The 17,102-nt window shown below is 42.7% G+C and overlaps 1 protein-coding gene across 1 annotated transcript; it reads left to right on the top strand.

Annotated features, from left to right (window-relative positions):
* Window positions 1-7,121: 7,121 nt before the first annotated feature.
* LOC309333684 (uncharacterized protein) lies at window positions 7,122-13,151 on the top strand. Its single transcript, XM_081847354.1, has 5 exons — window positions 7,122-7,720; window positions 8,083-8,241; window positions 9,455-9,495; window positions 10,582-10,687; window positions 12,741-13,151. Exons 1-5 carry the CDS (start codon window positions 7,618-7,620, stop codon window positions 12,770-12,772), a joined length of 441 nt encoding a protein of 146 aa, XP_081703480.1. The 5' UTR covers window positions 7,122-7,617; the 3' UTR covers window positions 12,773-13,151.
* The last annotated feature ends 3,951 nt before the right edge of the window (window positions 13,152-17,102 follow it).

Genomic DNA, 17,102 nt, shown 5'->3' with positions numbered 1-17,102 from the left:
CAAGGATGCACAGACATAAAGTGGCTACAATATTTGTCCAGTGCATTTTGAACACACTTATTCAGCGGCCCTGCATGTAAGAACAACGAACATACCTTATTGAAATATTTAAACAATATGCAAATATTGTTGAAAATAATATTATTAAAGCAGACCCTTTGTAAATATATGCTGGTTGGCTACATTATTCCAAATATCAGAGGCACTACGCCGCTCACTGAGGAGAGTGTTGTGTGCTCAGGCCTTGCTTGCACAACGCTCTCCTCATCGACTGATATTCAGTAAAAGAAAACTAAGCCTCCCTTGACTAGGCCAAGGCCCACCTCATCTATCATTCGTTTTCCAGAGTTCAGTCAAATGCCTTTACAAAGGCTTTACTTGGACAGACAACATTACAACATTGAGAGTAGTGAGGATTTTGAAGGACGCCTGGTTTTCAGTTCTTATATTGCTGTTAAAAAGTGCAGATTAGGTAAATTTGCCTTTAAATGAGAAACTGGATCAAATTTCTTCCCCATCCCTACTCATCATTGACCCTTTGAGTCTTCTGATTCAACATGCAGTGGTGCCTTGGGTTATGAACTTAATTCGTTCCGGAAGTCTGTTCTTAACCCGAAACCGTTCTTAATCTGAGGCACGCTTTCGCTAATGGGGCCTCCCACTGGTGCACGATTTCCATTCTCATCCTGGAGCAAAGTTCGCAATCCGAGGTACTACTTCCGGGTTAGCAGAGTTTGTAACCCGAAGTGTTTGTAACCCAAAGCATTTGTAACCTGAGGTACCACTGTATAATGATAACAGCAAAACACCTTCCCATTGTTTTTCTCCTCCCACAACATGATGGAAGTCTGAGGAGCTACCAGGTGTGGCATGAGATTTTATGCCAGCAGCACCTTTTAGGCGTCGTAATGGCAGACCCTCCAAACACCCCTGTTTTCCAGGGACAGTCCTGGATTTACAGAAGCTGTTTCGGCTTCTGATTTGATCCCAGAATGTCCTGCTTTTTCTTAGGATGTCCCTATTTTCATCAGAGGGTATGGAATTATGCAACCCCTAGCCCAAGGAGATAAGTAACTATACAACCTTTATAAGGCATCTTAAGGCACCCCAGTATAGGGAAGATTTTTTTAGAATGCTTAATGTTTTTTAAAAATATTTTTGTATATGTTGGAAGCCGCCCAGAGTGGCTGGGGCAACCCAGTCAGATGAGCTGGACATAAGTTGTTGTTCATGATGATGATGATGATGAATAGGATGTCTCTATTTTCATCAGAGAAATGTTGGAGGGTATGTAATGGTACCATAGGAAGGGAGCTGCCTTTTCCCAGTTCAGATTATCTGCCCATGTAGTCCGATCTTGTTTACTCTCTCAGGCTGGGCAGAGTAAACAAGGTTATTCACTACTCTGTGGCTGATCTGTGGCTTTGTTTAAGCAAACGATGCTTGTTTATCTTGGATGGGCGTCATGGCCATTGGTAGCTTCAACTCAGCCAGAGCAATGGAAGGGAAATATATGCTTGGAACATGTCTTAATTTATGTATTTTTATGTTTCCCACCCCTTAACATAGGTACACTGATGTTCCCAGGGCAGCTAACTGAATAGGAAAAAAATGAATGTCTAATTTAAAAGTAGTAGTTGTAGTAGAGCATAGAAATGAATACAGGAAATTAAAATCACAAACTGAAGCAGGAACAGCCTATGGTAATAGAAAAAATTTAGGAGCAGGTCCTAAAGGGCTGGAGAAACTGGTTGTTTCATGACTGGATTACTGCAATGAGCTCTATGTCAGTCTTCCGTCACATTTGGTCTGGAAGTTGCAGTTAGTGCAGAATGCAGCAGAACAACAGGAGGCCTTGTCAGATTATAACACCTGTGCTCTGCACAGGTTACTGATTTTCAACGGGGTCAAGTTCAGGGTGTTGCTATTAGCCTATAAAGCCATTGACAACTTGGGATCAGTTTACCACTCAACCAGTTCTATAGGTGGAATTGGCACGACTAAAGCTGCCACATAATACCCATACTGCATTTGTAAGAATTTGATTGTTTAGTACGGCAGCACATGCACTTTAGAACTCCCTTCCTATTAACATCAAGCAGGGGCCTTCGCTGTGGTCTTTTCAGAGCCTGCTAAAAATAAATAAATTATTTTTTAGACAAGCCTACCCAGAAGCTTAGAAAGCAGAGGTGATTTTAATCTGTTTTAGTGTATTAACTTTTGTATGTTTTAAAGTAGGGTTGTGATGCTTTTCTTGATTTCAATTGCTTAAAATTTTTGTAAATCACTTTGAGTTTTATGTTGTTGTTTTTTACAGTCAAACAGTGTATAAATTTTATAAAATAAATTATATAAAACACAAATGCATTTACCCAGCATGTAAGGAGGTCTCTCAGTTGACCTTTTTAGGGAGGGCATTCCATACAGCAGTAGGGAGGGATGGCTGGATGCATAAATTGCAGTTTCTCCCCGTTGTTCATTTCCCCAGCCTTAAGTTTAGTATTCTACATTTTTGGATCAGGTTGTTGTTGTTTTTTTAAAGTCCTCGTGAAATTTGTCAGCATTTCACTGCAAATTTCTCCTGTTGAGTACACCATTTTGCAAGCAATTTCCCCTCCCCCATGTAATACATTTTATATTATTCTCATGGATACATGGCAAGGCTGCCATATTTCATTGACATAGCTGGAATATGGCAGTTGGAATCAGTGTGTCTGGGCATCTGAAGACTAGATTTTGTCAAAAATCCTTAAAAATAGTTTCAAAAACTTTGGGCAAAAAAAATAGCTCAACAACTGTTGCGTTCGGATTTTCACTTTTTGAAATATGGCAACCCTAATTATGATTTTTTAAATGCACACTTACCCCAATCTACACATTATTTGGTTGCAGAACTGCATTGTAAAAATTAGATAAGTACAAATTTAGAAGGTTGGTTGTGTTTGGGTTCACATATCATTTCAGACCATAAAGAAGGCTGATCATAATCAAAGAATTGATGCTTTTGAATTATGGTGTTGGAAGAGACTCTTGAGAGTCCCATGGCTGCAAGAAGATCAAACCTATCCATTCTGAAGGAAATCAGCCCTGAGTACTCACTAGAAGGACAGATTGTGACGCTGAGGCTCCAATACTTTGGCCACCTCATGAGAAGAGATGACTCCCTGGAAAAGACCCTGATGTTGGGAAGGATTGAGGGCACGAGGAGAAGGGGACGACAGAGGACGAGATGGTTGGACAGTGTTCTCGAAGCTACCGCATGAGTTTGACCAAACTGCGGAAGGCAGTGGAAGATAGGAGTGCCTGGTGTGCTCTGGTCCATGGGGTCACGAAGAGGCGGACAGGACTAAACAATTAAACAACAACGGCAATCATTTCAGAAAGTGTGAATTAGGTAGGTTCGCATGAAAAGCCTAACTGAATTTCTGTGGTCCAAATTGGTGTGTGTATTTGCAGGTGTAATTTCCTGCAACATGCCATTGATGCAAGAATAGTACATTGCTGGTGGATTTATATTGGACCAGTCACAAGTTATTCTAAAGCGCAATGAAAGCAGGACAAGAAATAAATTTGAACACCTGCGGTGTAAAAAGTTACAGGGTTTCCGCAGGAAGCTACAGGATATGGGCCGATTGAAAACAAAGCAGTATATCCACATCGAAGTTTCTGCAGGCACAAACAGTATTGAAAGCAGAATCACGTATAACCACCCCAGTACCATCAAGAGCACATATAATCATAAACGCATAATAATAAAAAAAGTGTGCCTGGAAGTGGGAGTCCTATATAAATCATCATAAACAGAAGCTATGCTTATGAAGCTTTCGGGGCTCCTTTGATACCCTCCTATTGCCTTGAGCCAGCCAGAGTGGTAGGATCACATCAATCATTTTTCATCTGATGGCAACAGACAGCCAGTAAATAGAAGCAAATTAAATACAGGACAGGAATAGATGTAGTTAGGACAAGCTGCCTAAAGCAATGACGGGCACTCCAGGCCAAGATGGATGACTGTTCTGACTCATCTGTCTTCTCTCATCCCTCTCACGGGATGTGCTGCGGAAGGGAAAATGAACCTGTCAAGGTTAGGGGTGAAAAACGAGTTTTGTAAGCAGCTGATGTGACTCCTCTGGAAAGATGCATGCAGACTGTTTGTCCCGTTTCCAGCAGCCGGAAGAGCCACATGATAATGGCTCAGTTGTGGAGCCAGCAAGAAACACAATAGCAGAAAGTGGCAGAGGCAGCCACAAGCAAGAATGCTGTTGGAGCTTTGGTGTCTGTTCCTAGCATAGCAATCACCAGTTTATTGCACATCCATTCTGATTTGCTCGCCTAAAACTTGTGTGGAGATTGCATCTGAACTCCCTTGAGCATTTGCCGTGATTTGTTTGCGGGGCGGTTGCATGACAATCAGCATCCATTGTGATATGCTTGCAGGGTATTTGCATATCTTTCTATTAGTCATTCATTCATCCCTCACACGTAAATGCACTGGCCTGTTACTTTCCTGACTGCAAAACAAACAAACAAACAAACAAACAAATAAATAAATATTCAAAACACTGGATTTCTTGTGCTGGGGAGCAAGAAGCCTTACATCCACTTTTAGTGACACAATCTAAAGTCCTGGTATGCACTTGAATCCCTCTTGCAAAACACCATCTTTCAGGGTAGATAAAAGGACGTTATCCTTCAAGCAGCTAAACTGTGGAACTCACACAAGCTGGAGGCAGTGATGGCCATCAATCTACAAGGCTTTAAAAGAAAATACTTCTGAATACTAATTGCTGGAAACCACAAGAGGGGTGAGTGCGCTTGTGCTCTGGTCCTGCTTGCAATTGGTTTGGCCACTGTGAGAATAGGATGCTGGACTGGATTTGCCGCTGACCTGATCCAGTAGGTTCTTCTTATGTGCGTGTATTCTAGAGGCACTCACAGTCATGTGGTTTAGAAAAGTAATGGAATTTTTATTCGTTCCTTGGCTGGCTGCTCTTGCCAGCCCTACTGGCAATAGTGGCTTCACCTCTTAATCCAGCACAAGGAAAAGATCACCCAGCCAATTAACAGTCATTAAAGTCACAACAGAACCAAAAAAAGGGGGGGAGCTCAGAAATAGGCACAGGGGGTGGTTCTGCTGGCAAGAACGGGAAAGATCCAGTTTGCAAGGAGGAACTTTGATCTGAGGGTTAATAGAGGAAGCTACAAGTAGCTTGGGGAGGGTAGGTCTCGCAACAACCGCTAGGTATAGCGCACCTGTGAATAGCAATGCTGGAGACAAAACAGTTGAGAGGGCTGCAGATTTCATGTCCCTCCAGTTGAGGAGATCTCTCTGGACACTATTTGAAACTAGAACTTGATTTGTTCTAGGAGGGTGGGTGTCTCCTTTAAAACCTTGGAGCAATGGGCAGCTGACTCTTCTAGTAGCAATGGGACTCTTCTAGTAGCCATCCCTTGCATCAATTTCTTGGACTCTTATAATGGGGGTGGGACACTTCAGGCCATGAGGCCTGGAGAGCCGCTGCCAGCCAGGGTTGACAATATTGAACGCAGTCGGCTAATGATCTGACCTTGTATAAGGCAGCTTTACATGTTCCTATGATACTGAGTTTTGCTTGCCTGACAGGAGGATAGTAAGTATGTAAGTGTGTGCAGAAGCTACTCTAATCATAATCATAATAATTTTATTATTTATACCCCGCCCATCTGGCTGGGTTTCCCCAGCCACTCTGGGCAGTTCCCAACTGAAGACTAAAAACAGAATAAAACTTCCCTAAACAGGATTGCCTTCAGAATGTCTTCTAAAAGTCAGATAGTTGTTTATTTCCTTGCCATCTGATGGGAGGGCGTTCCACAGGATGGGCGCCACCACCGAAAAGGCCCTTTGCCTGGTTCCCTGTAACCTCACTTCTTGCAGGGAGGGAACTGTCAGAAGGCCCGCGACACTGGACCTCAGTGTCCGGGCTGAACGATGGGTATATAATTATATATATAATTCAATTTATATACCAAAAGATACATAATTAAAATACATTATGGAATGTCAATGATAAAAACATACAATAGCAAAAAGCATACTGAAAGACAGCCTAATAAAAAAATAGTCATCATAATAACAGTCCTCTCCCCCTCCTTTTACAGGCCCTAAATGGCTCCAACCCTGTATACCTGAAGGAGGTGCTCCACCCATATCGTCCAGCTCAGAGGGTCTTCTGGTGGTTCCCTCATTGCAAGAGGCGAGGTTACAGGGAACCAGAGAGAGGCCTTTTCAGTAGTGGTGCCTTCCCAGTGGAACACCCTCCCATCAGATGTCAAAAAGATAAACAGCCAGTGCTTTTTTCTTTAAAAAATGCTTAGGGGTACTCTCATTTTGACTCAAGAAAATCACCATTTTATATTCAAATCAGGAAAAATAAATACAGTAAAGTACAAAGATTCACAAAATGTTTAGGGGTATGTGTACCCCTGAGTCCCCCCCAGAAAAAAGCACTGTAAACAGCTATGTCATTTTTAGAAGACATCTGAAGGCAGCCCTGTTCAAGGAAGATTTTAGTGTGGGATGTTGTATTGCATATAATAATAATAATAATAATAATAATAATAATAATAATAATATTTAATAGCCAATGACCTGGGTAAAGAGGAATGTTTTTGCCTGGTGCCTAAAGACATGTAATGAAGGCTCCAGGTGAGCCTCTCTGCAGTGAGCATTCCACAATTGGGGAGCCACCACAGAAAAGGCCCGTTCTCTTGTTGCCACCCTCCAAACCTCTCTGGTATGGAGGACATAGAGAAGAGCCTCACATGACAAGCACAGGGTCTGGGTTGGTTCGTATAGGGAGAGGCGATGCTTAAGGTGTTGCAGTCCTGAGCCATGTAAGGCTATACTATACAAAGGTAATCTTTTAAAGTTGCTCCACCTCCTTTTGCCTCTGGCACGTGGCTCCCAGAAAGTTGCCGAGAAGGAAGTGCAGCCCTCAGGCTGAAAAGTGTTTCCCATCCCTACGCTTATAAGACTGTGCTTTTCAGCTTGGATGGACTCTTGACTCCAGCAAAACTTTGGCAGGAAGCAAAGGAAATGCATCATCAAGGAGGTGGCATTTGCTATGAAGAAGCGTCCACCTCTGCAGGGCTTTTCATAAGGCAGGGGAAGTGGGTAATCTTTACACAGTAACATCCTGTGAAGCGGAAATGCTGGTTTGCATTTTGCATATACAAAAAATAAAATAAAATGGTACCATCTATTTTTCTGTCCATTCCATTCAGTCCAGGCCAAACTCATTGTTAACTTCAGAGAGTCGTTGACGTCACGACGTTTCATTTCTACCCCAGGTTCTCCCAGCCAAACCAAACAGTAATGAACTATCTGATCTAGTCCAAACATTTGTTAAGGGCTACCTGTTCAAGCGATGATAGAATGGAAGCGTAAAAGGATGGTGGTGCATTAGGATGACAAACTGTCACTGCGATAGATGGATGACTGGGATGATGAGAATCTCTTGCAAAATGATAACATATTGATCCTGCAGAGATAGATGGGTGGAGAGGATATAAAGGAGGGTCCAAGCACGCAGGCCGCTGCAAGATCCTCACAGTTTGGCCAAGCTGCAAAGGAGGACAATGAAGATGCAGTTCCAGCTTCTGGCGTATGTCATGGTAGCACTTTCATCTATCTGCTGCGTAGTGGCCTATCCTGTTTACCCAGACATTGAGGCCATGCAAGGTAAGAAACAATCTTGATTATGATTTGGGGTGGAAGTTGGTCAGTGCTGTTGTGATGGTTTCACGCTAGGCTACAAATGCATGTCAATATAAGCAGAGCATTGCTAGATCAGACCAAGGCCCATCTTGGCCTTCCCTAATCTGGTGCCTTCCATAAGCTCCCAGGCTCTAACTGTCTTCAGTCCTTCTGAAGATGGTCAATGGGAGTTGTAGTCCAAAAGTCCAGTGGTTGTATTCCAATGGTCAGGGATGATGGGAGTAGTCCTTCTGGAGAGCACCAGATTAAGGAACTTCTGATGTATCTGTCCTGCTTCCCATAGTGGGAAAGTTACAAGCACACATTTTTTAAAATGTTCTGTCCAGATTTTGTACCTACGGATTTTAACTTGGTGGATAACGCTGTTGGATTCATACCTGATGATGCAGCTTCTTTTGGACTTCGTCCATCCCGGAATCTGAATGCAGCTCACTCTACCCTGGAAGAAGGAATTAATCAGGTCCAGAAAAGTAGACAATGGAAAGGTTAGTGTGGGTACATGATTTGGGGGCACTTCCTGATGGGCTGTTTATTCACACAAAATGTGGTTATCGTCCCACACTTTTCTAGTGCAATCATGCCAGCACTTTTCTAACCACAGGGAGTCCAATAAGAAAAATGACAGAAAATAGTAATGGAAAGTGCAGGATCACATCCGCTAGCTGGCATCATCGTATAACCTCTGCACAAATGTATCTGCATGAATGTTAAATAATCAACTGGTCTAAAAAAAACCTTAAAATCCCCTCTTTTACTGTACTCCTCCTCCCCTTCAGCTCTGCAAGTTATCAATGAATACTTGAATTAGGCTAGTAAGATGCTCCCTTAATCCCTTTTTTTGTTTTTTGTTTTTTTGCTATCTCCAAATTATTTTTATTAATTTTCCAAATTATTACAAATCAAACCACATTAATTAAATGTAATACAGTTTCTTAAAATCAAGTTTCCGGCTCCTGTTCCAAACGCATGACCATCATCGTTTCCACACATTGCCTCACGGTTTCTTATTTGGAATACAGTTGACACCCTTCACTTGAAGTTAAACCATTATTCCAGCTGGCCGCTTTTTTCACCTTACAAAAAGCACCTACATTACATTTTATAAATAAGTAACCCATTTCACATGTGTAGTCCTTCATATACATTGTTGTTCCAAACCTGGGAGAGTTAATTACTGTCTTCCATTGCTCAGTTCTTTGCAGTGTTTATCAGGATGGTATAAGGTCACATTCCATTCCTTCCGCTGTTTGCCGACTAGCATAAGAGCTGCAGCCATAAATAACTCACAGAATACATATCCAGTTAGGATTTGTTCAGAAAAAATGGATGCATCATAGAATCATAAAATTATAGATTCCAATGCTTATCTTGGTTACCTGGGGCATTAACTGTCAGACCAGATAGGTCCTGCCCCTTCATTGTTTGTGATGTCCAGAATGTGTTCATTTGTCCTTCTCAGCAAATGATGCTCATTACAGTTCTCGGTTTCGGACTGAGATTAGTTCCTCCTTAAAAAGTTGCTTCCAACAATAGAGTGTGCTTGACATTTTCTTCATTTTGCTTTCCAAATTACCAACTGGCATTGCCTACCTCCCCTTTCTTCCTTTTTTTTCCGCTTGAAAAATAACTGCGCGGCAAAAGCTCAGTTTCTTTCTGACTATTTGTGGGGCCGTTTCCAGATGTATTCTGTCATTGCAGGAGTCAAGGAGTCACTGCAAGATGACAGTGCCGATAACCTGGTGAGTGTCAAAGACATGCCCTCCCAACATTTCACAGATTAATGCAGGACACTCTTGTATACGTATAACATCTCTACCCTCAGCAAATGTGATGCTTTGCATGCAAAAGGTCCCAGGTTAAATCCCCAGCCCCTCCACATGGGACTATGGAAAGCTCCTGTCTTGAAGCCTTGGAGTTGCACTGCCAGTCAGTGCAAACAGTACTAAACTAAATGGACCAATGGCCTAACTTGGTATAAATCAGCTTCTATGCTGCTAGATGTTTCCTGTACTATCACCCATTTACCTTTTCAGCCTCCAAAGCCTGTTTCCATCCACACTAGCTCTTTTCTCTGGAACTCCCAAACCATGTTTTTAATAGAGTATCCACATGTGGATGGCATTCATTCAGCGCATTTAGAGAATTCAGTTCCCCAAATGACATGGAAACCAAAACACAGCCATTCTTTGCAATATGCACACCTCTGAATTTTGCAATGCATTTTCCCAATCAAATAAAGTGTACAGAAGTGCAGATACCAGGATAAAATGTGCATTAAAATTAATATATTGTGAAAATAACATACAAAACCACATTCTATTGGGGTGGGGGAGGCTTTGCAAAATCACATATAAAAATGTGTATATTAACAGAACTTGTCTGTAACGTGTTGATTAATTTTCATGAGGACTTAAAAAAATCACAAACTAATGTGAAAATGTGGGGAACTGAAATTATAATTGGCGAAAGAAGTAATATCAAGAAATAAAAATCAACAGATTTGCCCATCCCTAACCCAGAGAATCAGATTGTTTTTTTCTACAGTTCTTATGTGTGTCTGTTCCTCCCTTTTCTGACATGCCTTTTCTATATCACTGACATCTGATTGGTAGTATAAAAATGCATGTCAGAGGATGAAACATAGAAATGTGTATTTTGAGAGAAAATGGGTTTAAAAACAAATATGTAAATATGAACTTTCCAGGCAGATTTGAGGGGAGAATTGCAATATTATGTGGCACAGAGTTAGAACAGTCTTATGAATGAATACACGCAAACCTGACATGGACTACCAGTTGACTGATTTCTCCATCTTCAATTTTCAGGTAGAGGATATCAAAGCCATTCTGTGGAAGCTGGCAGCAGCAGACAAGTTCCGCAGCCAGGCCTTTGTCAAAGCAGACCAGTCTCCTCAGAAGCCGAGCAAGAGAGGTGAGATGCCTCTGGATCTCAGTAACGTGGTTGAAAGGAGAACTTGAACTGCTTTCTAAAATATGCAGGTAGTAGAATTCTGGGTCATGTACAGGTATAAGGTCCCTGGGCAGAGGCCTCATAGAATTCTCAAATAGGGTTGGAGAAGAATTTCAATTCAGTTTTCATTTAAAGGTGAATCTACCTAATTTGCTCTTTTAATAATAATAATAATCAGTCCTTTGGAGAAGAATTTCAATTCAGTTTTCATTTAAAGGTGAATCTAATTTGTTATTTTAATAATAATAACCAGTCCTTTTTTCTGGGGGGATGCAGGGGTACGCATACCCCTAAACATTTTGTGAATCTAAGTTTAGCCTCATTGAGGGGCAGTATTTCAATATGAGTAGGAAAATGAGAGTACCCCTAAACATTTTTTAAGAAAAAAGCACTGATAACAACAACAACAAATTTATTAAATTGTTTTTTTAAAAAAATGAAAAAAAAATATTGATATAAGTATATACAAAATACAGTAAAAGTAATAAATTGCTTTCAAGTTTTCCTCCCTATGGTAGCTTCATTTTACTTTTTCTGTTTCTGCATGCATGCATTTGTATTGGTTACCCTAGTTTGCTCTTTCTGAAACAATACAAGAACCCAGAAAACATCTAAAGAACACCACATGGCCCACCCCTGACTAAATGCATAGGGGAAAACAAGATGAATGTTATTTACACAATAGTGATTTTAAAAATAAAACAAAAAACAAATAGCAGATTGAGGGGTGGGAGGGATCTGGACTGGGGCAAAGGCTAGGGACAGGGAAGACATTCATACCTATATGAATATTGTAGTGCAGTTCCCCAGCCAAGTAATGTATACAAAAATGCATACGTTAGGATAAAATGTGCATCAGATGAGTAGATTGGTGAAAATAATGGGTAATAATACAATTACATTATGGAAGACCACATTGCAGAAAGTGTGAAAGGCAAAAACTGCATGCAAAAATGTGTATATTAAAAGAAATTCGCACTAAAATACAGTGGTACCTCGGGTTAAGTACTTAATTCATTCCGGAGGTCCGTTCTTAACCTGAAGTATCACTTTAGCTAATGGGGCCTCCTGCTGCCACTGTGCTGCCGGAGCACGATTTCTGTTCTCATCCTGAAGCAAAGTTCTTAACCCGAGGTACCATTTCTGGTTTAGCAGAGTCTGTATCCTGAAGCGTATGCAACTGAAGCGTATGTAACCTGGGGTACCACTGTACTGATAAATTTACATGAGGAGTTTCTTTTTTAAAAAAACCCTGTTATGGAAATACGGAGTCTAGAAAAATGAGAAACTGAGATAAACTGAAACTGACAGCTCTGCCCATCCCTAACAAAAGGTTAAAGCCTCTCCCCATACTGAGGCCGTGATACCAACCATTCCCAACCCCACAACTCAGCACACATTTTTGTATGAATACGGTCACATGAAGTGAGCAGTTAGTGAAGTGTTTTGCTGGTGCTGGGATGTGGGTGGCGCTGTGGTCTAAACCACTGAGCCTAGGGCTTGCTGATTTGAAGGTCAGTGGTTCGAATCCCCCTGACGGGGTGAGTGCCCGTTTCTCGGTCCCAGCTCCTGCCAACCTAATAGTTCGAAAGCACGTCAAAATGCAAGTAGATAAATAGGTACCGCTCTGGTGGGAAGATAAGCAGCGTTTCCATTTGCTGCTCTAGTTTTGCCAGAAGCAGCTTAGTCATGCTGGCCACATGACCCGGAAGCTGTCTGTGGACAAACGGCAGCTCCCTCGGCCTTTAGAGTGAGTTGAGTGCCGCAACCCCAGAGTCGTTCGCAACTGGACTTAACTGTCAGGGGTCCTTTACCTTTACCTTTTGCTGGTGCTATGTATTTGGCCTGTGCTGTTTAATTTTAACCACAGGCTTAGCCACACATACCCACTTCTTTAGGTCAATTTGCGGTTCATAGACAAATTAGTGCATCCCAAAATAAGAGCAGTGTTTCTTGCCATTAATTGTGGTGACTTCTTCCTTCCTGCCCCCCCCCTTTCACTTTTCTTTGCCAGCTTGTTTCTGGAAGTACTGTGTTACCAACTGAAGGCCAGGATCCAACTGATCTTCTCTGCGCATGCGTGCCCGTCTCCCCAAATGCCTCCCAGAGACTGCCTTCAACCCCAGTCTGTCCAGAATGTGGGCTCCTTGCTTACAGCTGCGCTTCAATGCACCAGTTAACCTTGAATCATGCCATGCCATTTTGGTTATGCAGAAGAATTTGCTTTGCCTTGCAGATAGAATCCTTCATATCACCACAACAGCCCCATGGTGGAGAACAGAAACCAGTTCTGATACAGCTGTTGGCTTTGTTCATGGCATAGCAGATGAGGAAAAGAGAGACAGCTCAAGGAAAGAGCTTGCACCTTCGTTAAACTGGGTGTGGAAGTTGTGGAAGAGTCTGTTCTTCCAAAGCTCAAAGCCTAAACTCATTGCCCTCCAGATGCCCTCCACCAAAACACATTGCCCTCCAGATGGTGCTGAACTACAACTCCCATCAGCACCAGCCAGCATGGCCAACGTTGAAGGATGGTGGGAGTTGGAGTCCAATAACAACTGGGAGGCCACTGGTTCCCCACTCCTGCTTTGGCAGCAGGTGAATTAAACTGGGCCTTGAATTAGCTTAAAATCAGATTCCATCATGAATAAACTTTGTTCCTGAAGTCAAAACACAACAGCCTGAGTTGGCTGTTGTGTGAAGCTCCCTCAAAGGCAAACCCCTTCCAGTTAGCAGACTTCAGAAAAAAGCACTGTAGAAAGAACAGCAAGTTGCAAGATGCCTATTTTTATGCATTTATTTTATATATTTATTTGCTGCTTAATCCACAAAAAAACCGTAGGCTGTTTTCATAAAAACAATGTAAAACATTCATCAGAAAAAGCAAACTTTAAAATGGAGTAGGCATAACATTTATCAGAATAAAACCAGCAGTTTTTTAAATTAATAAAATTATATGCATGTAAATTATTAATACCATTAAGATAGTTACATCGGGATGAATGGCCTCTGCAATGTTTAGCAATGCTTGGGTGCAAGCAGACACTCCTTCATAAAGTAACAATGGGGTGTATCCAGTACTAGTTCTAATCAGGGTAGCTCCATTGAAGTTACTAGACATGTTAGGTTCATTCATTTCCATGGACCTACTCTCAATAGACCTTAGTTGGATACAACCTAATTGTTTTAAGACTGCCTTGAAAATAAGCCCACAAGATTTATTAGCCTGCAGAGCTGTATTCTTGACCCTGCTAGAGGCTGGCAGAGAAGAAAGAGAGGGAGCTCCCTCTTTCAACAACCCACAGCATTTCTATTCTGGCTGTAAAGGAAATGTGTGTTCTTTCCTCTGGCAGGCCAATTGTATGCTTGACACAGAGGAGGAGTTCTGTACCACCTCTTCCTCCCCTAACCTGCTCACTAACTTCTTATTGCAATGGTAGGGTTAGGGTATTGATTAGATTCAATTCACATCAAAAGCCAAACCTATCTAATATGCACTTTCTCTGAACAGAAACACAGCCAACCTTCAAAATCCACGGCTCTCTGAATTTTGCAGTCCAGTTCTCCAGGGTACATAAATGCATATATTAGGGCAGAATGTGCATAGAAATGCATATATCAGTGAAAATAAAATGCAAATAGGCATAATAAAGGGGGAAGGTGCTTCATATAAAATGCGTATACACAAATGGGCGTATTAGGATAAATCCTCACTAAAATGCTGGTGGGTTTTCATGTTAAAAAAACAGTAATACAAACTTGATGTGGAAATACGGAGAACTGAACTGAAGATTTGGGGGTGGTGGGGGTGAATGAGAAACTGAAATGGATAAGATTCATCTATTCTTAATTGCAAGTGATGGTTTGTTCCCCAAGTGCTGCAAGGCGTCTGCCATAGAATGCTTACTCACCTGGGGAGCAAGTCGTAGTCTGTCCCATTTGACCACTGTGGGGAATGATGCAAGTCTATAGGCCTTGCTGTGTAAGGGAGTGAAGGTCTCATGTCCTGTTCCCCACCCCCACAACTGTTTAGACTGGGGTGATTATCCAAAGCAAGACCCCAAACAATAATGATTTTGGACAACATATTCCCCCCCATCCTGCACCCTTCTGCATTAATATGACCTACTTCATTGATCCCCATGACAGCAAGCCTGTGTTGTTTTTCCTTGTTGTACTGATTAAAATCTTTCTGTATTTATTACTGGGATTATTGTCTTTTCATTTGCATTGCTGCCTGTTTCCATGGTCTTGCCTTCAGCTAATTTTGGTTGTGCAATTCTCAATAAAGAACTGGCTATAATCTAACCTCTGCACAAACTGTGTACAAGCAAATCAGGATGAATGCTCAAATAAACCACTCATTTATAGGGGCCGTAATGGGGAGGCTGAACTTAAGCGTTATTTGGACCACTATATTTATCACAGTGGGGCAGGCATATGGATGCCAGTATGAATTGTTCTGCATAGAAACAATTGCAAGGCAGTGAAGTGACTGCGTGAAACTTTCTTCAAGCTGCACATACATGGCAAAAAGAATCTGGAAAAAAAACTACTAACAACTGTGCCATCTTAAGTACATGGAGAAGACTGTGGTGGGAATTTCCACAGAACTGTGCTTTAACAGCCAATAAACCGAATGTCAAAATATAAAGAATTTTATGTAGGGGAGGGAAAGGGGTAAGACAAAAACCTATTACTTATGCATGCACACATACATACAAACCTGCAGAAGAAGAAGAAGAAGAAGAAGAAGAAGAAGAAGAAGAAGAAGAAGAAGAAGAAGAAGAAGAAGAAGTCAGTCTCTGGATGCAAACACATGACATTTTATTTCAGCATCCGTGAAGACTCCAGATTTGTTTTTTCAACATAGCCCACACACCAACAGTCTAGTTCTATGGCATATTTTCTTGCCCCTGGAAAGAAACTGGTTTCATTCTGAAAATAAAAGTTCATCGCTCATTGATTCTACATTACCAATCATGGTGCCCCTTTGAAAACAGTCCTAGCAATTGGGAGCATATCCACAACTGCCCAATTACATTGTGGGTAGGTGTACAACACAGCTGCCACCACCACTTCCTTCTTAGTTCCCTTGACATAGGAGCCAACTCATAGGGGCCAAGGGGTCCTCAGGCCCCCCAAATAAAATGTTTGGGACTCCCAAAGTTGATGGGCATTGCCATTCAAATAGTGTCTGTGCATCACATCATGCAATTAAATATGCAGGGCAGAGCTTACTTGGGTTCCCCCCAATATTTTATTCAAGTTGGCTCCCCTCTCACCTGAGGCATGTGCAGGGAAGAATAACCTAATCAAGAGAAGGGTTTTCAAATGTGTATCAAATAACGACACACACCCTTGTAGACAACAGGATCTAGAATGAATCTAGACTGAAAGCAGCACATTGAGGACAAGCATAAACATAGTCCCTGTCCCCAGACTCATGATTTAAAAAGGATGAGGAGGGAAAAGGTTTCATAAGAAAATATAAAAGCATGCAGCTCCAACTTTCATCATATTGTCCAGACACAGTGTTGCCATCTCATTTGCTGTTGCTATTAGTTAGGCATTTTGCTAATTAGGAGGTATACAAACCAATAAAAGGCCTGCCTAATTCTGTCCTCCATCCAGGGCTGTCTTTACCCGAGGGTGCAAGGGGTGCAAGTACCCCGACGCCAAATTCTGGGGGGGGGGGTGCCAGGTGGGCGACCAGCGCTTGCCGCTGAAGCCACCCAGACGCCTCCCTGCCGAAGAGCATCGCTATGGCTGGGGATGGGCTTGGTCAAGGGCGCTAGTGGCAGCAGCAGCAGTGGGAGCTCTCCAGAGTCCCAGCTGGCCAATCGGCTGTGGGCAGGGGACGGGGCGAAGGCAAGGCAAGGCTCATTTTCTTCTCCTAGGCTGACATCCCGGGCCACTGGAGCAGCCTGCTGAGGCTAAGCCCGAGGCCACTACCTGTCCTGCGAACTCCTCGGGCCCCAATCCCCCTCTAAGAAGCCCTTGCTGCCCCCGAAAGTGGAGTGTGCGGGACGATGGCAATGGCGCCGGGAGGAGCAGTGCAGTGCTGCCCTGGGCGCTCGGCAGGTTGGCCTCCCCTTTGCCCCCAGGCTCCCCTGCGTGAAGGCAGCATCTACCCCCCTCACCCCACAACCCCACTCGCCTGCCTGAATGTAGGATCCCCCTCCCTCAGCCACATATCCCAGTCTCCCCTGCGTGAAGGCAGCACCTCCCTTCCTCAGCCACATACCCCCTGTCTTCCCTCCGCAAAAGTAGCATTTATTACTACTCGGGAGGTGGTGGTGGCGACAGCAGCAAGATGGTGGCGCTGGGCGGATCTTTGCACCCTGGTGCCGCATATGCTAGACGGCCCTGCCTCCAT

The sequence above is a fragment of the Podarcis erhardii genome, assembly GCF_964252035.2.
Source record: "Podarcis erhardii genome assembly, chromosome: Z".
NCBI classification, from domain to species: Eukaryota; Metazoa; Chordata; class Lepidosauria; order Squamata; family Lacertidae; genus Podarcis; species Podarcis erhardii.
The sequence above is the reverse complement of the archived record's forward strand: the minus strand, read 5'-3'. Positions and strand labels throughout refer to the sequence as shown.